Genomic DNA, 21703 nt, shown 5'->3' on the forward strand with positions numbered 1-21703 from the left:
ATTGGGGTTTACCCCTGACTCTGGGCTCCAGCTCACCAGATCATCTCACTTTTGTCCCTCTGCATCTCTCCAAACTCGTTGTAGACATACTCGATGAGCAGGTTGCTGTTCTGGTCATGGGCCGAGTTAAAGTTGGTCACCACTCGGGTGGGGATGCCAAGGCACCGCAGCACTGGGGGTGGGGGAGGGGACAGGATGGAGAGCGGGATTCGGGGAAAGGTGAGAGCTGAGGATCTGGAGCCATCTGCCCTGCTCTGAGCATCCATGCTCCCATCTGTACCCCTGGCAACACTGTACCCATTATCCAAGTGGGCACCTTCCCCTTACCTGGATGATAGTGCCCACTTCACTGGTCACCCCAGGTCCACTCTGCCTCCTCATCTCACTGCTAACAGAAGGAAACCCCAAAATGCAAATCTGACATCAACAATCCTCTGCTAAACCTTCAATGTCTCCCCATGGCCCTGAAGGTCAAGGCCAGACCTCTCAAAGCTTGGCCCCTGACCACCTCTTGGGTACTTTTCCCCAGCCACGCTCGCTGTTCCTCCAGCACTCTACACTCCTGCCAGCCACAGGACATTGGCCTATGCTATTCCCTAAGCCTGGAAGGCCACCCACCAGGTTTAGATGGCTCCATCGTTTGCATTCATAGCAAGACTGGGGGTTCATCGTCATTCGCAATGGACAGGCACAGGAGGGATCCTTTCATTTGTCCTCTGAAGGCAGTGAGTGATCTATCTTATTTCATGTTCCCAGAGCCCAGCAAAGGCCTGGCACAGACAATTTTGTCAAATGGATGAAGGGGTGGATGAAGAAGAGAGAGGAGGAGGAGGAAGGGGAACAGGGAAGAAGGGAAGGACTGGTAGAGATTCAGGGCAAGGAGCACACTGTGGAGCCGGGAGAAGAGGGAACGAAGGTCAAGGGGCCTTCCCTGCAGTGCTGGCTACTTTGGGCTATGTGACCTGGGGCCAGTCCCTCCACCTCTCTGGGCCTTGTTTCCTCCTCTACCGCACAAGGTCACGGTACACATGCAGGGCTGGCAGTTGTGCCATGGAAGGGGAGGGCCCTGTGCTCACGCCAAAGCACAGTTTACGGAGGCCACAGTGATGGGTGTGTGGAGTCAAGGAGGCAAGACAGCAGGTGGCATCTACAGACCTCCAAGGCTAGAGGGAAACCCAGGGCATAATTCGCGCCTGAATGGCGGGGTGCTCCAGCCAGGCGGTGTTTTTGGTGCCTTTTCACTCCCTCATTTTTCAATGAGCTTTTTTGTGAAAGTAACATGTTCTTGGAGTAGGATAAAGGAAGTAAGTATCTTTTCTTAAAAAGTGAGAAAAGGGGGCACCTGGGTGGCTCAGTGGGTTAAGCCTCTGCCTTCGGCCCAGGTCATGATCCCAGGGTCCTGGGATCGAGCCCCGAGTCGGGCTCTCTGCTCAGCAGGGAGCCTGCTTCCCTTCCTCTCTCTCTCTGCCTGCCTCTCTGCCTACTTGTGATCTCTCTCTGTCAAATAAATAAATAAAAATTAAAAAAAAAAAGTGAGAAAAGCCCTACTGAATATAACCTGTGGGACTTTGGCCTTTTAATTTTTATTGAGGTTGAGTCTTGGAGATGGTGGGCAGAGCGTGTGTGTATGTGTGTGTGTGTGACCTTTGCCCTATTGCCCTGGGCCCTCTGTCAAGCAGGGTAAGAGGTCCCTAGCAGGCCCTAGATTCTGGCCCGGATCAGGGCCTCTGGGAAGGGGGGAGGAAGGGCAGCATTGATTCTCCCCCTCTTGCCTGGTTGCCTGCCCTGAGCCACCAGCAGGAGACTCCAGCACCAGCAAACCAACCCCAGGCCTTGCCCCAGGACAGGCCTCAGGACACAGACCAGGCGTGAGGAGGCCTGTACCCACCACCCGAGGAGCAAGGCATCACCTCTGTCCTAGAGTTGGTGTCCCGAGAGGCCTCCTCATCCTAGGCTCAGGCCAGAAGTCTGCCCCAGAGCTGGGGATGCCTGAGTTCAAGCTTGGCCTCGCTGCTCCCCAGCTGTGTGACCTCAGGCAACCACTTCCTGTCTCTGAGATTCCATTTCCTCTTCTAAGAGGAGCTAATAATAGCCACTTTCGGGGATGTGGTGGTGATTCAGAGAGGCAGTGGGTGTGGGCAGTCTCGTCTGCCCCGTGCCCAGGGTAGAAGGGCAGGGTGCCACGGGTGCCCGTCACTGCAAGTGTCACTGCAAATGCCCGACCAGTCACCGCCTATCCAGTCAAATGACTGTCAGACATTTTGAAACGCTCCAGGATCCGGCTGAGGAATCCCAACTTTCCCCGGAAGTCCACAAACTCAAGTCTAAGCTGAACGAGACCCTGGGTGAAGTGACATCTCCCTGGGAATTATTTCTGTCACTGCTCTGTCCATTTCATAGCTGAGGAGAAAGGCTCGGAGACCCCAGTTCTCTTGCCCAAGTCCACCCAGGGGCTGGCGAAAGCGCTGGGATTCGAAACAGACAGCAGGATACCAGAGTCCCTGGGCCAGTCCAGCAGGACGCTCCCTGCAGAAGCCCCTGGGGGGTGGCTCCTCGGCGCCGCTTCTCCCTGACTCAGTCCAGCACCAGGCCTGAGAGAAGGCTGCAGGGAGCCAGACTCAGCCCTGGCCTTGGGAAAAGAGGGGTCTCGAGTAAGACCTCTGGAGGTCACATCCCAGGGGGAGGGAGGCGCCTGCAGGTAAGCTCAGGGACCCAGGCCACAGATGGTGGTGGGTCTCCAGAGAATCTGTGGGGTTCTCAGGAGGCATTTAAGACCCCTTGGGTCTGGGACTAGGGAATTTGCCCAAGAAAAGGAAACGCTCAGGTCCCAGAAGCAGGCAGGCATGGCTGGTTCGGCCATAGGGAAGGGGGAGCAGAGACAGCCCTGTGGGGAGCCCAGGCGGCACCGCCCCTACCCAGACTGCTGGGGTGGATGACAGCTCTGGAACACCTTGAGGCCCTTCCCTAGGCCTGGGTCCTGGTCCCCGAGTCAGAGAAGCTGCGATTCAGGACCAACCTCTTAGATTTCCCGAGCCTAATAAATGATAATAGCAGGGGCTCCTGGGTGGCTCAGTGAGCTAAAGCCTCTGCCTTCCGCTCGGGTCATGATCTCAGGGTCCTGGGATCGAGCCCCACATTGGGCTTTCTGCTTAGCGGGGAGTCTGTTTCCCCCTCTCTCTCTGCCTGCCTCTCTGCCTACTTGTGATCTTTGTCTGCCAAAAAAATAAATAAAATCTTTAAAAAACAATGATAATAGCAGTGGTAGTCATCTTAATAAGAATAATCTAGCAGCAGGAATAAGTATTCGCTGTTACGCATCTGAAATCATTTCCAGCCCTTCATACGTCACAACCGCCCCAGGGTAAAGGTACTGTTGTTGGGTCCGGATCCCATGTAACAGAGCTGAGCCTCAGAGAGGCTCAGTGATTACCTGAGACATGGTGGTAAGGAGCAGAGCTAGGACTGGGAATTGGGCCTTGACTCTGGAGTCTGTGTTTTTAACTGGTACAGGATACTGACCCATTCTCACACGTGCCATCTCCAGCCCAGAACGATTTTTGCCATTTTCTGGGCTCGAATTTTTAAGATTTTTTAAAAAGATTTATTTTCCATTTTGGTTTTATATTTCTTTCTCTTGCCTCATCTGTATTTCAGAAAGTGTTTTCCCTTTCTTGACATTGATATGGCTGTTACTATTAAATTAGTAAGAGCTAATATTTACTGAGAGCTGCACTGGGCTCAATTCTGCGCTGAGCAGTTTTCTACCAACTCACCCCGGGAGGGAGGTCCTCTTGCCCCCATTTTACAGACGAGGAAACTGAGGTTCAGAGGAAGTCATTTGCTCAAGGTCACAGAGCAGGTGAATGTTACCGGGGATTTTAAATTCAGGGGTGCCTGGCCCCAAAGCCCATCTTCTCAATCCTGAGCTCAGGCTGCCTCCCACATGACATCCCTTGATCCTAATAACCACCTGTAGGGTAGTTGTTGGAAACAGGACCAGAGAGGGGTAGCTGCCGACTCCAGGCCTCACAGTACATTGGTGATATTGGAGGCAGAGGCAGGACCAGAACTGGGGTCTCCTGATTCCCACTTGAGTGCTCTGTCTGCACTCCCCCAGGGCTCAGGAGGCTGTGAACAGATTCCAGCATCCCCCCCACACCCCCCCCCGTCCTCCGCCCACCAACCACCCCTGCCCAGCATGCCACTCACCTGTGCAGGCCACAGCAGCGAACACCCAGCACTGGCCGTATTTGACACGCTGGCAGCCCGAGGTCTTCCAGCGCCGTAGGATGTCCACGCTGCCGATCCAGAACATGGGGCTGACACCATCCTTGTAATCATTGTCCCAGCGTCCCAGCAGCACACCCTGGTCATCATTGCAGTTGACCTACAACCAGCGGGGCATCAGAGGGACCGAGCCTGGGGAGCAGGTGCTGTGAGTTCAGTACGTGGTGAAAGGCAGGGAAAGGAATTTAGGAGAGGGAACAGCCCATGCAAAGATACCAAGGTGTGACGGGCTGGTATGTGGGAGATGGTTGGGGCTGGAGCCCGGCGTGTGGGAGAGAGAAAGAGAAGAAGGGAGGAGGTGGCGAGGGGTCAAGGTCATGAAGGTGATACTGGTGGTGTGAATTTGGCTATGGGGTGGCAGGAGGGTGACAAGATGTGATCTGAGTTTTACGAAGACCCCCTCCGACCCCTGCCTGGATTGTGTCGTTCCCCTCACCCTCCCATTGCCTTGAGAATAAAATCGGGCCTCCTGACTGTGGCCCATGAGGCCTGCATGGTCTCACCTCGGCCCACCTCCTGTACCCCACTCCTTCCTGCTCACTCCACTCCAGCCCACCAGCCTCCTTTCTGCTCCTTGAACCTGCCAAAGTCATTCCCGCCTCAGGGCCTTTGTACATACTGTGCCCTCTCCCTGGAATACTCTTCTCCCACTTACCATATCAGTTTAGGGATCATCAATTACGAAGGTTCCCGCCCCCGCCCCTAGCCTCTCCCTGAAGCTGGATTCTGCAATTAGACACTCTCACACCTCTGGCTTCCTTCAGTGCCTGCATCATCATTTCTGATTATGACACATTCCCGCAGTGTTTCTGTCAATGTCTGTTTCCTCTCACCCACGAGAATGTAAGCTCTTTGAAGTTAGAGAACCATACATGCCTTACACCTACCTGTTTCTCCAGTGCCTAGGACACAGGTGGCATCTAATAAATATTTGCTGAATGAGTGAATGAATAGATGAATTGCTTTTAGGGACCATAGGACATTACCCTTATTTGTGTAAATCTTGTCTTTCCAAATACAAGCTCTCTCAGCTGAGACTTCCCCATCTCCTGGGTCCCCCTAACCAAGCCCAGTGTGGAGTGTGGCCTCCATCATCACGAGAAGGTGGGAGGCCCTGCTGGGATCCACGATGGGCCACGACCTTGGGGTGGGGCGCAGCCCCTCACTCCTCACTCACCATGGCACTCACCACCCGGCCCATGTAGACAGGACTGCTCCGGCGGGAGCAGTCACGGCCAGCATCCTTCAGGAACTTGGGGTTCGTGTCCAGGAGTGCCAAGCAAATGTCCAGGATCCCATCTTCAAACTGTGTTGGGAAAAACAAGAGAAAGATGCAGGAAATGAGAAGCCACTTCCTCCAGGAAGCCTGCCTTGCAGCCCTGCAGCTATAGGTCCGCTCTGTTTCGTTGTTTTTCTTTTTTCTTTTTTTTTTTTTTTTAAGATTTTATTTATTTATTTGACAGACAGAAATCACAAGTAGGCAGAGAGGCAGGCACAGAGAGAGGGGCAGGCAGACTCCCTGCCGAGCAGAAAGCCCTATGTGGGGCTTGATCCCAGGACCCTGGGATCATGACCCTAGATGAAAGCAGAGGCTTTAACCCGCTGAGCCACCCCAGTGCCCCTAGGTCCTCTCTGTTTCATGTTATACATTAGGGAAGTCTGGGCTAGGTCTGCCCTGTCTCTGTGAGGCCAGATCTTCCTGGCCCAGGATGGGGTGGGGGAGGGGGGACAACAATGACTGAGTTTGTGAGAAAGAGGAACAGATATGCCTGCATTCAGGGCCTAGCTGGGGGGTGGGGGAGTCCTGGGAATGTGGATTAGAACCCACAGTGTCCCTGGGACTTCCCTCTCCTCAGAGTCACCTCAGGCCCTGCCACTGCCCCTTTCCCATCTCCGCTGTGCCAAATATATCATTTCCCCTAAGGCCTGACTCACCCTGCAGAGCTGATGAGAATCCTCTCTTCCCCCCAACCCCTTCCACCCCAATACACTATTCTGATTAAAACGGAGGTAAATTATCTCCTCTGTTTCCACTGCACCTAGAATAAAATCTAAACTTTTCCCTGTGACCTGCAAGGAAGGCCCTTTACAATCTGTGTTCCACCCCATCTCTGACCTCATTATCACCACTCATTGCCCCACAGCCTTTGCACTTACCGTTTCCTTTGCTTGGAATGCTCTTCCTGCCACTCTCTGCGTGGCTCACACCTTCTTATCCTTGCAACTCAAATGTTATCATTATCAAAAGTAGGGCCCTCCCTCCTTGTGCCATGACACTGGATTATGTCTCTGACCACTCTGACCAGTAACAGTAACCTGTTACTCTGCCGCCTTGTCCCAAACCAGGCTTCAATGGCTTTGAGCCATTTTGTGGCTCTCTATTGCCATATGCCTGACATTCACAACCTGGACATTGGTGACTTCTCCCACTTCCTCTCTCCGGGCTCCTTCAGACATAAAGCGCTCCCTGAGCTACAGAATTCTTAAGCACAGCATAAACTCCCACCTCTGAGCTTTCGCTCAGACAGTTCCTTCTGCCTTGTATGTTTCCACCTCCTCCGTTGCCCAGCTCAGATCTTGCCTAGACAGGAATCGCCCTCACTCCCATCCACACTTATTCACTTCTTTCCTCTCGGTCTTATCACTCTGGGTTGCGACGGCTTCCTGAAGATTCGCCAGGGCTGCGTTCAATGGCTCAACGTAAGCCTGGACACAGAACAGGAACTCAGGGAACAAAAGGAAGGATTTGGCTTTGTTCTGTTTCTCAGGGGGGAATACAGATCGCTGGGAAATAAGAGCCAATTGACTTTATGATGTATTTTTTGTACCCCCCCCCCACACCACCATTTCATGTATATCCCAGAGTGGGTGATATGTTCTTGGGCAGATATTCTTGCAATTAGTATCCCCAGTACTCAGATGGGGGAAACTGAGGTCAGAGCCCCATACCACACAGGGAAGACTTCCCTGTGGTCCCAGGGCAGGCAGGACTCTGGGAGCCTGCATATGGAAATCCTACCCCGGGGGCCGTTGGGAAAAAGTCTCATGGTGAACCTTGACCCAAAAGGCCAATGCCCCCAACACACCAGGGGCAGGAAGAAGTGTGGCGACTCTTGATTTATGAGTTTTCTCGGCTCTGTCTCAAGAATTGTCATGGGAGGCTGGATGGCAGAGGAAATAAGAGCCCTACTTCGAACGACCAGCCTGGGCTGACTTGCTGGGGGACGAGGAACCACATGGAACAGAGATGTGCCATCTGGCAGAGTTCAGCCAAGCCCAGCCTAGGCAGCCACGCTCCAGCTGACCCATAGATTTGTAAGTAATAATAAACAGGTGTTGTTTTAAGCCTGTACATTTTGGGCTTGTTTGTTATTCAGCAGTAGCTAACCGATTCAGGTAGTGGTTCGCAAACTACCACCACTGATCAGCAGCATCAGCATTGCCTGGGAACTTGTCAAAATGCAAATTCTCAGCCCACACCCAGACCTACTAAGCCAGAAACTAGGGGCGGGACTCCCTGATCTGCATTTTAACACACGTTTCTGGTGATTATAGATACATTCAAGTTTGAAAGCCACTGATCTAGGTAATAGCATAAAACCTCCTCTCAGCACACATAATAGCATTTCTATCATTTTGGTATATGGCCTGGAATATTCTCTTTCTCCCTCCTGGAGCACCTGTCAGCCCCACAATTCCCAAAGGCTCCCCTGATTCTTGTTCCACTTTGAATCTGGGGCTGCTGTTCCCACAGTGGGTAGGGTAACCTTTTGCTTTAGGAAGTCAGGTTTGGCCTGGACCCCTCCCCTGATCCTCCAGCCACTCCAGGGCCCTTGAATCCCTGACAGCATGGGGAGGGCAGCTCAGAGACCAGCACACACATCTGCAGCTTTGACTTCCTCGGACCCAGGGCCCCATACCCAGGGGGCCTGCAGCAGTTGGGAAGGGCAGGATGTGGCCCTACCTGCCCAAAGTTCCAAGGTATGCTTTTGATGCACTTGACCGAGCCCTGGTAGATGAAGCCTTGCTGGGTGAGCACATACTCCTCCCGCTCCTCCTCTGAGTCCAGGTACACAGCGTCCGCTGGGGGTGGGAAGGAGGGGACCTCAGCTCTGGGTCTGGCAGGTTGCAGGGTCCCCAAAGACACAGCAGCCAGAGGGCCAAGACCCAGGGCCAGGTCAGAGTCTCAAAGGTCCTTCTATCTTTGAATCAGAAAAGCTAATCATTCATTAATAATCCCATACCCGTGAGATGAGGTGTTTTTGGCTCGTGTTACCAGTGGCTGCCATTTCTCCAACACTTACCCGTGATAAGCATATGACGTATGTTACATTTAATTCCGCAAGAGTGTGATGAGAAAGGGACCTTGAAAGACCATTTTACAGGTAGGAAAACTGATGCCCACCCAAGAGATAGAGGAGCACAGGGGTCAGGAATCTCCTAGTTGATCCTCACTTGTTGTATGACCTTGGGGAGATCACTTCTCCTTCTTCGTCCCCCTCTCTGTCTTCCCTGAGCGTGACATGGGATGCAGACCTGCAAAGGGGCTTTGCAAGCTAAAGTGTGAGAAGTGTGAGAAGGAGCTTGATTCGAGGCAGAGAGAAAGCCTACTAGGGTCACTGGGGCTCAGGGGAAGTGGGGTCCTGCCCAGTGGTGGGGGAGGTGGTCAGGGAGGGCACACTAGAGGCGGTGGCTCGTGATTGCTACCTTGAGAAATGACTAAGATTTAGATACTCAGAGTCTGGCGGAATGACTGGCTAAGCAGAGGACCAGAGACAGGACAAGGACAACTGCTGGGATGGCACTTAGCTCCCCATGGCTGGCAACCACAGAAAAGAGGATTGGGACCAGCGGGGTCAGATGGCAGAGGGTCAAAGGTCAAGCTGGCCTTTATCATCCCCCACTTCACAGGTGAAGAAACTGAGGCTGGGAAGAGGAAATTCAGAGCCACTTTGTGATTTTGGTGGGCCCTAGGCATTTTTACTTCAGTGGGCCCCTTCTTCTGTAAAAAAAAAAAAAAATAATAACAGTAATAATAATAATAATAATAAATTTTATGACTGCACTGGTATGATGACAAATATATTAATATTACATATTAAAACATATTCTCTGACCTAAACTTTCTTTTTTTTTCTTCTGATTCTAAAAGAAATTAAAACATTTTTATGGGTCCCTAAAAATACAGTGGCACTGGCCTGGAACACAGCTGCTCAGGGCCCTTGGGCCTCCAGACTCCGTCAGGCCCATGTGCGGGCCCCCTCTTATGGCACAGAGCCAAGTACATGTGGAAGTGGCCGAGCATCTTTCACCTTCTAGACCCTGCACTGTAGCTACCCCCCCCACCCCACCGATAAAAATCAGCCTTCCAGCAAATGAACTATAGTCAGCTGATGGTGCAGGAGAAAGAACAAAAGAGAAAGAAAAACCCATGCTGTTTTGTCATTGGGGGGAGAGTGTTGACCCCACCCTGACCCAGGTGGCAGAGACTGTGCCCTCCCCCCCAGCTCTGCTGGTCCAGGTGGCGGCCTTGGGAACAAGAGGTCCTGCACATACTTCAGGCTCGCTCCCTCCTGTCCTCCAGTCCTCACTGAGCTAGGGGTGGAAGGCTCTGGTTTCAGGGGCAGGTCCCAGAGGCAGCCCCACCCCCTCCAAACCCAACTTCCTGCTTCTGCATCTCCAGCTCCCCCCTCCCCCCCGCCCCCCTTCAGGTTCCCCACCTGGGATGTGGGTCACTTTAGTCACCCCAACCCACAGGGCAGGGATGGAGCAGGGCTGGAGAAAAGGCCAGAGGAAGGGGACATTCCCAGAACCTCATTCCCTGTTCCCTGAGCTCTGAAACCCTGCCTGTGTTGGTGAGCAGCAGGGGACACTGGCCTCTTCCTCCTCCCTGGGCCAGGTGGCCTACTAGCCGTAAGCTCTGTAGATTGACAAAATCCAAACAAGTCTACAATGGGGTCCGGCAAGGCCACTTCTGTCCCGAGAAACCATTCCATGTGGCCCCAGGTCCTGTGAACAAGGGTGCTTCATAGATACCCTTCCTGTAAGGAAGCCCTGGGGACGACCTCATTTCTCCGGGGTAGAGGGCCAGATCAATGAACGATCCACCTTGGCTAGATACAGGGCACTCTGAGCTCTTAAAAAGAAAAAGCAGGGGGCGCCTGGTTGGCGTCTACTTTGGGCTCAGGTCATGATCCCAGGGTCCTGAGATCGAGCCCCGCATTGCACTCCCTGCTCATCGGGGAGTCTGTTTCTCCCTCTGGCTTCCCCTCTGCCATGCCGCCACCGCCCCCCCCGCTTGTGTTCTCTCCCTCTCTCTCAAATAAATAAATAAATAAAATATTTTAAAAAAAGAAAAAGAAAAAGCAGATGTGTATGCACACCGATGTGGAGAGATCGTCAGGATGTGTGGTGGAGTGGAAGCGTTAAATAAGTTGTAAGCTGATGTGTACTGTGGGATCCTTCTGTGTTTAAGAGGGACACAGAAACCCATTAAGGCAGCAATGTCTCCAGGCATATACACCGGAATCTAAGGAGATGAGTCCCCCAAGACAGCTAATAATTCCGCTCCCCAAGGAGAGTCAAAGTGGGAGCTGTTTCCCTACAGTGCTTAAAGCTTATAGGAAGAGGACATCCCCATGTCTGACTGCGATAAGTAAAAATACAAGCCAAAATATATAAAAGAGAAAATAAAAAATCCTCTCAACTATGTTATAAAATGCCCCCAAATGGAGAAGAAAAATATAAAGCAGCGTCCCAGGAAGGAGTTGGTTGTCTGGAGCTGGAGAGTCCAGAACTTGTGGCTGGATGCCAGCTCTGAGGAAGGACACCCCATTCCTAGGCTGGGGCCCATCCACAAGGCTTGTCTCTCTGCTTCTCTATGCAGGAGCAAGAAGGAGACGGACGGCACTGTTAGTCCGAGAGGGAAACTGAGGCCGGGGCTGCCACCCCCTTCCTTCTCGAGCAGGCCTGCTAGTTTTGTCCAGCATTGTCCACTCACTGAGGAGCTTCCAGAAGCCACTAGACCTCTCCGAGCCCTGCGGGGACACTGTCAGTCTCCCGGTCGGGATTGTTGAGACGAAGCATCGAGGAGGCACAGAGGTCACCTAACTGCTCCTGCCCACCGCTTCCGGCCACCCTCCGCCTCTGCCTCTGTTTCCCCTCCCCAAGTCGGTCTGGTGAAATTTCAAACAGAGCCCCAGGAACCAGAACCGGGCATGGGATCCGCAGCCCCCGGGCATCCCCTGGACACCCCATTCTTGACTGGGACTGTGAACCCCAGACACCTGCATGCCCAGGTCACGGGGTTCGGGGAACACATGCGCCTCAGATGCGAGGTGAGGTCGTTTTGGCAACTGTGTGGCCTCGGGGAAGGCATTTTGCTTCCAAGTGCCTGTCTCTTCCTGTATGACATGAGGGTGGGTAACAGGACACCGCAAGGCTCCTGTGAGGCGGGAGCACTGCGCTGCCCAGAGGCCTTCCCTCCATCTTCAGCCCCATCCCCCCTCGCCACTGTGCCTCGTGCCATTGGGTGGTCCAGCCCTGCCAGCTCCCCGCGTCCCCCCTCCACCGAGAGCACGGCTCACCTGGGCACCAGGTGTTGAAGAGCAGAGTGAAGTGGCCCAGCACGAAGCTGGAGCCCTGGTAGCCAGTGGAGGCCTCCAGGGTGAGGCGGTAGAGGCCGACAGGGGCGTTCGCCGGGGTGCTGAGCTGCAGCGAGAGGACGCCGTCCTGCTGGTCCATCACCACGGCGGTCCAGGCGCCCTCCTCCATGGCACTGGACAGCGGGAAGCGGGCCTTGGTCCCGGCCTCCTCGCTGGGGGCTGGGCCTGATGGGGAAAAGGCCGTGGCCGTGAGCCAGACGTGGGCAGGGAGGGAGCCGGCCCGGCGGAGGGGCCGGGCGCAGGCCGGCGGGTGTCCCGTGGGCCGGGATTGGAGGCCTGGTTCCGCTGCTGACCACTGCTGACTGTTGAGGAAACCTTGGCAAGAGGTCATCTCCCTGCGACTTGGTTTCCTCCTCTACAAAGTGAGGATCGGACCCCAGCCTGGCGGAGTGCTTTTGCGAGAATTTGGAAAAAGCCACAGGCACCAGATGGATTTCTCCTGGGAGAGGGGACAGTTCCACCCTGGGGGGCAGGGTCTCAGTCAGGCTGCCTGGGCGGCTGTGACTATGCACAAGACCCTCCCCCTCTCTGGGCTCCACGTGTCCACCCGTAGCACAAAGAGGAATGCTTCGGGACCATCCCCTTTCCCACCTGAATACTTTCCCTGCTAGGAAGCAGCTTTCCCTTTCAGAAGAATCAGCTCAGACACTGAGCAGGATAGGACCTCGGTCCTCGAATGTCCCCGCGGAAGCCCATCTGAGAGGCCCCTTGCTGTGGGGTGTTGGCCCGTGCAGACTTTAGGTGTTTGTCTCCCCCTGGCTCCCTCCAACTTTTGACCTCTGTGTCTCCATAGGCAGCTCCAAGCAGGGGTCATCACCATCTCCTTCCCACCCCACAGCCTTGGCACTTCCTGCTTCCCGAAACCCCTTGTACAGGTAGGAAAACTGAGGCTCAGAGAAAGGAGGGTCTCCCAATAGCACCAGGGGTCTGGGGCAAAGTTAGCGTCTGAGCCCAGGTCTCTAGGCTCTGGGCTGTCCTCCACGGCACCTCTCATTCCCTTGCTTCCTCATGGGGTCTTAAAGGCTCTATGAGAGAGGGAGCCGGCCTCAAGCTTGGCTGGCTGCTTTTTCTGGTGAGAAGAAGGCCCTGCCTCTGCAGGCAGGTCTGAGTCATGGGAGGGCGAGGAGGGGCTGGTCATCCTTTCTGGACTTGGGTGGCCGAGAGGAGAAACAGAACCTTCTCTGCCTCGTTGGGCGGCTGCCCAGGAAAATTTATTTTTATTCTTCCATCTCTCTCCGTGTAGCCCGGCCCACCTGCTGTGGACAATATGGGGGCCTGTTCCCTGAGGGGTTCCCTCCCCACACTCTGCCCCTCCTCCCAACCCTCCAGCCCCACCCACGCCCAGACCCAAATATAACCATGAGCTAACAGGCATGACACAGGCCTCGGGGGCCCTGTCTGGATGCCAGGAGTTGGCTGTAAGCCTTTAAATGCTCCTGAGCAGTTAGGTCTCACTGGGTTCCCCGGGAGGTAGCCAGGATCTGGTTCTCCTGCTCAGGCTCTGAGCACTGTGTGACCCGGACTAAGTCAGCAGGCCTCTCTAATCTGCAATTTTCTTCATCAAAGAAGAAAACAGGCTTAGACCACATGCCTGGGAAGATCTGATTCTAGGTCTCAAACTTACTCTGTGACCTTGGACAAGCTACTTAGCTTCTCTGTGCCTCGATTTGCTCATCGGTAAAATAGGGTCAATTACAGGCAGTTACAAATACCTCCTTATAAGGTCACTGTAAAGCTTAAAAAGGTGGAAGTACATTGCACGGTGTCTGGCACAAAGTAAGTGCTCAGTAAACGATTATTTTTTGTTACCATCACTCCCATGTCCTAACGCAGTTCAGAGGACTGTCAGAGACTTCGTAAGAAGGATTCCAAACAGTGACTAAAACAGTAATTACACAGGGTACGCGAGCATTCCTCCGCGTCACCAAAAAGGACCATTAAAAGTCAGAATCTGCAAACCAAACCACAGATTTGGGGGACTGGAGTGAAATGTAGAGATTGCCTTGTTCAGCTGAATCACTTTACAGAGAGGGAAACTGAGTCTGAAAGGGACCAAGTCAGGGGGACCACATGACCTAGTCTGCCTGGGACAGTCCCTGTTTACAGATGTGGCCCCAGCTTAATTCTTAATGGTGTTCCTTTATTCTCAGAAATGTCCCTGTTTGGAGAATCAATGATCTGGTCACCATGGTAACAGCCCGGGCTGGGTCCCACGGCCACTGTCATTATTGACGTACCACCCTCAAGGACAGGTCAGGAAACACATTCCCCCTTCTCTCCATCCTGGAGCAGACACACACACACACACACACATCCCTTTCTTCCAAGGAGCCCTGGGCAGGGGGCGTGAGGACAGCCTCACTGCTCCCATAAGCCAGCTCGGAAAATGCACTGGCTGCCGCTCCACGTGGTACTGTTTGTGGACCCAGAGATGTTTCAGGGACCCCTCTGGGCCTAAATGACCTGGAGATGCAGGAGTCCTGGGGACTCCCCTAGACCACAGTTGGTGTGGGGTTGGGGAAGTGGATGAGGGAAACCTTCTGGAGGAAAGCCCTCTATCAGCCTCATGAAGGTTCTTTTTTTTTTTTAAGATTTTATTTATTTATTTGACAGAGAGAAATCACAAGTAGATGGAGAGGCAGGCAGAGAGAGAGAGAGAGGGAAGCAGGCTCCCTGCCGAGCAGAGAGCCCGATGCGGGACTCGATTCCAGGACCCCGAGATCATGACCTGAGCTGAAGGCAGCAGCTTAACCCACTGAGCCACCCAGGCGCCCCCTCATGAAGGTTCTTGATGCTGACCTCAGTCTCGATGTTTGTCTCTTGTGGTCTGTTCCCCATAACAGAGCCTGCCAGGTCTCTAACCTTCTGGGCAAAATACACAGCATCTCGGTCTATACAGGGTCAGGCCACACACTCTGCTCACTGAGGGACCTTCGCCAGCGCTCTCCCCTCTCTGGGCCTCAGTTTCCCTGAAGAGGTAGTAAAGGCTGATAACAGGCTAGAGTGTTCTGGCACCAGAGCAGGGTGGCCAGGCCAGGCCGGGGGCTGGGTGCTAATCCAAGCCAGGCTTTGAGGTGAAAGGCCCAGCTTCCTGGTATTGTCCCTCAGGCTTCCCCACTCCATGAGAGTTCTTGGTAACTCAGACACGGAAGCTGTGTTGCCTCCAGAGAGGGAATGTCTTCCCAGACTGCCCGCCGGGGTTCTGGAGGTGATCAGGGCAGATTGGCTTGGGTCCGAGATAAGCCGGTGGAGACTGGAGTACAGAGATGAGTTGCTAGGGTGGAAGAGCAGCTGGTCACCCAACCCTTAATTTAGGGTCTAACTACCGAGCAGCAGGCTGCCTAGATGCAGGGAGAAGAAGAAAGGGAATGTCTTGAGAGGGAAAGAAGGGAAAGAAGGTGGAAGTCACAGGTAGCTCCCACTGGCAACTCCTCGACCATTCCATTTCACAGAGGAACAAACTGAGGCCTGGCTGGCTGGCCCTCATGGTAAGTAGGTCAATGTGCCTGCTGTCAGCTTGCAGCAAGGAAAACTTCAACACTGGGGGCGGGGTTTGAATCCTGTTTTGTCCCTAACTCACTATGCAACCTGGGCAGGTAACTCAACCTTTTCTGAGCCTCAGTATTTTCATCTGTAAAATGGGGTCTCCTTATGCTTCCAAGATGGGAGGATTTAGGTCGAGCATGCATACAGCAGGTGCTCTATAGGTGCTGGGATTCTCATCATCCCAAGCCTGACTCTTCTCAGGGTATCCTGTTATGCACCACAGCGTTCCACTTTATAGAGAGGGAAACGGAGGCTGAAAAGATCAGAGGCTCCTGGAGGCTCCTCAGGTCAGTTAAAATGGGCCCCGAAGCTGCTGGCTGTCTGTGAGGGGGCCCAGCCCGGGAGAGTGGGTGTATCCCTGCCAGAAGGGGAGGGAGAGGGAGGAAAGGCATGGGGTGGATATCCGTGGCCAGTCTGCAGGCTCAGCGATAAGCCTTATCAAAGGGCTGCCAGGTAAATACAGGCCCGAGCCTGTTTGTTGCTCTCTCTGCCCTTACAGGTCTCAGAAAGGCCTTTCTCACCCTCCAGCCCAGTCCCAGCCAGGCGGCCCCTAGCTGACCTCAAGGGAGTGGTTCCCATCCAAAGCCCAATCCAGAGATTCGGTATTGAAGGCTCCTTTCCCAGGAATGGCAAACCAAGAAACCTGGGCATTGGGCATGGGGGATAGGGTGGCTGGGGCCTCACTGTCCCTTCACCCATCGCTGGAACCACCCCCACCCCACCCCAGCCCCGGAGCAAGTGCAGCGACTGCTGCTAACATCTACAACCCATGTCAGGCCCTTCTGCCCTAACAACCCTCCACTGTGAGTACTTTGCACAGGATAAAACGTAAGCACAGAGAGGCTAAGCAACTTGTCCAAGGTCACACAGCGGGTGGGCACTTTAGTCTGTACCAGAATCCAGGTCTGTCAGCCCCCAAGCCTGAGGCAGCCTACCGAGGCCTGGAGAAGGAACTGTGGGAACACAAAATTGTCCTCTCAGAGAGACGAAGCCCGCTAGGTTCTCTCTACCACCCAAATGTACCCAACATGGGCCAGAGCCAGAGGCCTGGTCGGGTTATGTGGATTTGGGGAAGTAGCTGTTGATAAGAGTTGAAAGCTGTTTTGATGTGGGGAAGAGCGGGCGGACCTTGATAGACCATTGTGGTCGGAAGCTGAGCCCCACTCCTTAGTGATAATGGGTTTTCAGAACCCGGGTGTCCAGCCCACTTGTTTATGAGGCTGGGTGGCCTGGGACATTACTCCCTCCACGCTCTGGGCCTCAATTACCTCATCTGTAAAATGGACTAGCGGCTGCTAGGAACTCTTCAGGGGGCAAAGAGGAATGGAGCCCCATTCCCCTTTGTCAGGGGGCCATGAAATCACAAAACAGGTCAGGGCAAGGGGATGGTGGAGGGACTCACCGGTCACCGCACTGAAGGTGAGGCTGTCCACGCTGGCCTCATAACTTCGGCCCTCGAAGTGCAGGGTCAGCCAGAAGGGCTGGCCCCGCCTTACCACCAGCCTCTCCCGGCACAGTTCGGCTGTGTGGTGGTCACGGCCATTGACTTCCAGCTCCAGGTCACAATTCTTCAGAACCAGATCTATGGAGACAGTGGGAGGGGTGTGAACCGTGGTGGCCTCCCTCAGCTGGCTGTGACCCTGGGGCTCCCTGGACATGGGGACCCCCAGGGTCATCTGGGAGTCAGCTCTCTCTAAATAATGCCTACCTGTCCAACCCCCTCCCAATCTCCCACCCCGCCCTGCCACCCTGGGGCTAACCAGGCCATATGTCCCCAACTCTCAATCACAAGGTCATGCCGACTATGGCATGTGGGGGAGATCTCTGGCGCCTTCCAGCAGTGTGACTTCAGGCAAGTCCCCTTTCCGGGTGTCACCTTCCTCATCCGTCCCCAGGACCATTGTGAACCGCTCAGCCTGGTGCCTTGCCCATCACCTACTTTCTTCAATGCAAGCTGTTCTGTCCTTATGAAAGGGTCCTTTTGTTAAAAATGAGGTGGGGAGGGACGCCTGGGTGGCTCAGTGGGTTAAAGCCTCTGCCTTCAGCTCAGGTCATGATCCCAGGGTCCTGGGATCGAGCCCCACATCGGGCTCTCTGCTCTGCAGGGAGCCTGCTTCCTCCTCTCTCTCTGCCTGCCTCTCTGCCTCCTTGTGATTTCTATCAAATAAATAAATAAATCTTAAAAAAAAAAAATGAAGGGGGGAGCAGTATTTGGCATAAGTTATTTACACAGGCTTGGCCTTTTAGTTTCAATTTTCAATTTATAAGAAATATGGAGGACTGAGGAACATGTTCAACAGAGAACCAGGATACAATTGACAGAAACACACACTCTGGGCAACAACAGGTGGAGTTTCCTTAACAAATAAGTTGCAAGGGAAAAAAAATCATTGAGGGGAGAAACTATAAGTTAAGAGAAACTTAAGAGACATTTTGGCCTACTTGGATCCTTATTTTTTAAAAACTCTTCTAAACTTCTCTCTACTTTGATGGACGTTCAGTATTCTCCATAATAATTTTTTTTTTTTTTTTTTTAAATGAAGGGGGTTTGGAGTCTTCTGGACCTTCATTTGGTCCTGTTGTGTTATCCTGGGCAGGTCTCTCTCCCTCTCTGGACCTCCTCTGAAGTCTCAGAAGTCTCCTGTGAGGATTAGGAGAGAATGCTGGGCACTCCTTCCCCAAGGCCTGGACCAGGGCAGAAGTCTGTTATGTGAAAGCTCTATTTATAGTTTTGGAGGGAGCTGAAGACCAGGGCGGAGGCAGGGGTGGTAGGTGGGTGGAGGTCTGAGGGAAGAGCAAACCTCATAAATCTTGGCAAGCTCAAGGTCACGATTAGGAAGACCGTAGCATGGGGAGAGTAGGCAAGGGAGACTCTCAGCATTGTGGGGTCTTTGGAGAGTAAGTGGCCCAACTGAGTGAGGCCAGGGGCAGGGATTTGTCCAAAGTCATCCAGCAAATGGGTACTTCCATGGACACATTGACTCAGGTCCCCTGACTTTTGCCGTGGAAGATCCCACAGTGCGTGGTGACTGCTAAGGGAGGACCCAGACATGGCTTATCTCTACTTAAAGCTCATAGCCGCTCCACCCACAAGGGTACTATCACCAGCTCCCCGGTGCACAGGGAAATATTCTGTGGTCCCAGGTCCAATAGCAAGCACTAGTGTAGGGATCTGCATCCCGGGCTGTGGAATATGAAGCCTGAGCTGGAAACCACCTCGCTCAGAGCTCAGGGTTTGCTCACCATCCCCCCACTCCTTCCTTCCTCTGCCTCCCACTCCTGTGTTGTTCTGAGCATGGGAGGAAGCCTGAGGAAGCTGAACCCCTCTGCAGTCACAGCGGGAGAGACCTCCGAGCCACCAGAAAGAGCTTCCTGCTGGCCTTCTGAGGTAAGGAAACATTGTTTTTGGAAACTTCTATTCCAGAAAGCTTAAGTGGTTAAGAGGACGCCCCACACACACACACAAACATCGTGAGATGGTTAGTTTCTGGGTTGGGGCAGGTGGGGTGCCTTCTTGGGCTATCGTCTGAAGAAGGATTGCCAGAAATCATGACCAGCTCCAAAGGTGCAGAAACACTGAGTTCTAGGATCCTAGGATTTCTGCACTGAGAAAGGAGCTGCAGTCTTCCAGGCCAGTGGGACCCCTGTAGGAAGTGGCCACCGTGGTACGAGGGCAGGTGACTCATACAATCAGCACCTCCAGGGTCCCCTAGCCCCACGGAGCCTCTCTTGGGGACAGGGATGGGAAAATGCATTGTAGACAAGCAGCCACCTAGGTCACCCATGACAGCCATCCTTGAGCTGGTTTTCAAGCCCTTGTGTTGGGAAGCCAGATCCCAGATAGGGACTAAGGTGGCCTGAGGTCACACTGCGAGTCAGGCAGGTCCACGGGTTTTTCCCTCTCTTCCCTTTTCCACGTGCCCCGTCTCCCTCTTCACATTCCCTCTCCCTACACCTCCGTCCAGGGGCTGCAGTGTGCCAAGGTCATTTCAAGTGGACTTGACCCAAGAGTTAACTGGGACAGGGGGTACAGCGCATTTGGGCACTGAGATGCCCCACTGCAGAAATCCTTTCCCTGGGACAGAAGTGCTGCCACTGTGGACGTGTGTGCGCGCGTGTGTAGGGGAAGGAGCAGGTAAGAAATTAATCAGATCCCTTCTCTACTCCTCTTGGCCCTCATGGAGGTACCAAGACCTGCAGAGCTGTCCATTTTACAGGAGGGGAAACTAAGGGTCAACAAGTGGCCCAAGACCAGAGTTGTAGAATCTGAGGGCTGGAGGGATCTTAAAGAACCCGTCTGCTAGCAGGCCAGTCCCTTGAAGGGTGCTGGAACCTATTCTCTGGCCTCGGTCAGTCTCCCAGGCACCACTAGGGAGAACGCGCACGCCTCTCCAGCTGGCAGGGACTAACCAAAACTAAGCGTTCTGAGGCCAGGCCAGACCCTTCCACACAGCCTCATGGGACCCATCCCCACTATCTGACTGAGGACAAGTGACAATGGTCCACTAGCCCAGTACATTACACTTTACAACACATCTTCACGTTCCGTTACCTCATCTGATCCAGGGAGGCAGGGGTTAATGATCATGCCCTCGGGATGGGGAAAGTAAAAGGCCCAAACTGGGCCAGGACTGGGAGCCAGGCACTCCTCACCCAGCCCAGCCTTCCTGCTGCTCCCAAACTGGGGGACTTAGGGACTGAGCAGCCCCTGGCCAGGTGTTTCCCAGGCAGGACTCCTGAGACCAGGGAGGGATGGCCAGGGGCAGGGCGCCCGAGTGGTGGCAGCGCTCGCTGAGCCTGATACTCACCCTCGGCCATGGTCAGGTGGTGGCAGCGGCTCCTCCTCCGACTGGTGGCTGGACCCTCCAAGTGCGACCACTGAAGGCAAGCACTGCCGCAGCTGAGAGAGCCGTGAACTTATAGCCCGCTTTGGGCGGCAGGGGGCGGGGCCGTGCTGGAAGGCGGGGACCTGGTGGGGCCACCTTTGCCCAGTCTGGGACCGCTCTCCGCTCAGTTAGGGTGCCCCCAGGGGCAGGAGCCCGAAGGAGGGAGGGAACAGCCGCTGGGCAAGGGCGCCCCCTGCGGGAGCGGACAGACATCAAGGCCGGGACAGCAACGGACAGGGCTACACAAGGAGACCAGGACCCACAGACACACCTGGACACCTAATCAGATTTTGGGTAACAGAAACGTGGAGGCGCAAAAATAGACACACAGGCAGGTACAGACACAGAGCTTCACCAGGACACAGCTTACCTGGACCCACAGACACGGAACCACAGTCAGGTCTGCCCCGGATGGAGAACACACACACACTCACACACACACACACACTCACACTCAGATACAGATGAAGCGGACACAGACACAATCAGAGACATTGGGATGGGGGCACTCAGTGACACAGATACTCCAACAGATACAGCAGATGAACCTGGACACAGAGAACCAGTGACATGGATACAAAATCAGATTAAAATCACCAACACACACACACACACACACACACAAAATCACCAACACACGCCAGGACATTGATACAGCCAGACACACACGGACAGGTCCTCAGCCCAAGCCACCCACAGACCAGCAGGTGTCCGGATGTAGCCAGCTCCCGCATGCACATGGACCGACCTCACACACAGACACACACACACACACACGTCGTCAGGTGTGGACACAAAAGCAGGTTGGAGCGCCCATAGACACACGGACACATGCAGACACGGGCTCATGTGCAGACACGGCAATATGCCCACAAACAGATACACCCCCACCTCTTCCCGTAGCCCAGCTCCGATAATTTGCCCCTCCCATCCAACCCTCTGTCCCCCTCATCATCCATCCGTCCATCCATCCATCCATCCATCAACTTACCCACCTATCCCTCCCTCCCTTCTCCCCCTTTCCCTCCACTGAGCTTCCTTGCAGATCCCCTGTGTACCAGAAGAGACCAAAGCCTGAACTTCTAGGGATTCAACCTCTGACCCCGGGAATCCAGCACCCTAGCTGTGCCCATCCTGGTCTCTCTGGTTCCCCAGAGCGTCTGACACATCTTACATGAGGCCTGAGTGGAGAGGGTCCCTGGAGAGGCCCGGGGCCTGTAGGTCTCCCCCAATTTTTTTCTGGAATGAGTTCTGTATCTGTTGATGGATCTGGGCTACCACACTGGTCTTCGTTCCCATTCCTGTGTAACACAATGCGAG

At 54.1% G+C, this 21703-nt stretch overlaps 1 protein-coding gene across 1 annotated transcript in view; it reads right to left on the reverse strand.

The window, feature by feature from the left end:
* Window positions 1-20533, reverse strand: part of TGM2 (transglutaminase 2) — a 33541-nt gene extending 13008 nt beyond the window's left edge. The window contains exons 1-7 of the mRNA XM_082746315.1: window positions 20306-20533; window positions 16900-17079; window positions 11874-12116; window positions 8252-8370; window positions 5465-5593; window positions 4210-4387; window positions 37-172 (exon numbers count right to left, since the gene is read on the reverse strand). Of these exons, the coding sequence (XP_082602441.1) occupies window positions 37-172; window positions 4210-4387; window positions 5465-5593; window positions 8252-8370; window positions 11874-12116; window positions 16900-17079; window positions 20306-20315 (995 nt within the window). The 5' untranslated portion in view covers window positions 20316-20533. The remainder of the gene's footprint in view (window positions 1-36; window positions 173-4209; window positions 4388-5464; window positions 5594-8251; window positions 8371-11873; window positions 12117-16899; window positions 17080-20305) is intronic.
* Between the last annotated feature and the right edge of the window lie 1170 nt (window positions 20534-21703).

The sequence above is a fragment of the Mustela nivalis genome, assembly GCF_964662115.1.
Source record: "Mustela nivalis genome assembly, chromosome: 8".
Taxonomy (NCBI): Eukaryota; Metazoa; Chordata; class Mammalia; order Carnivora; family Mustelidae; genus Mustela; species Mustela nivalis.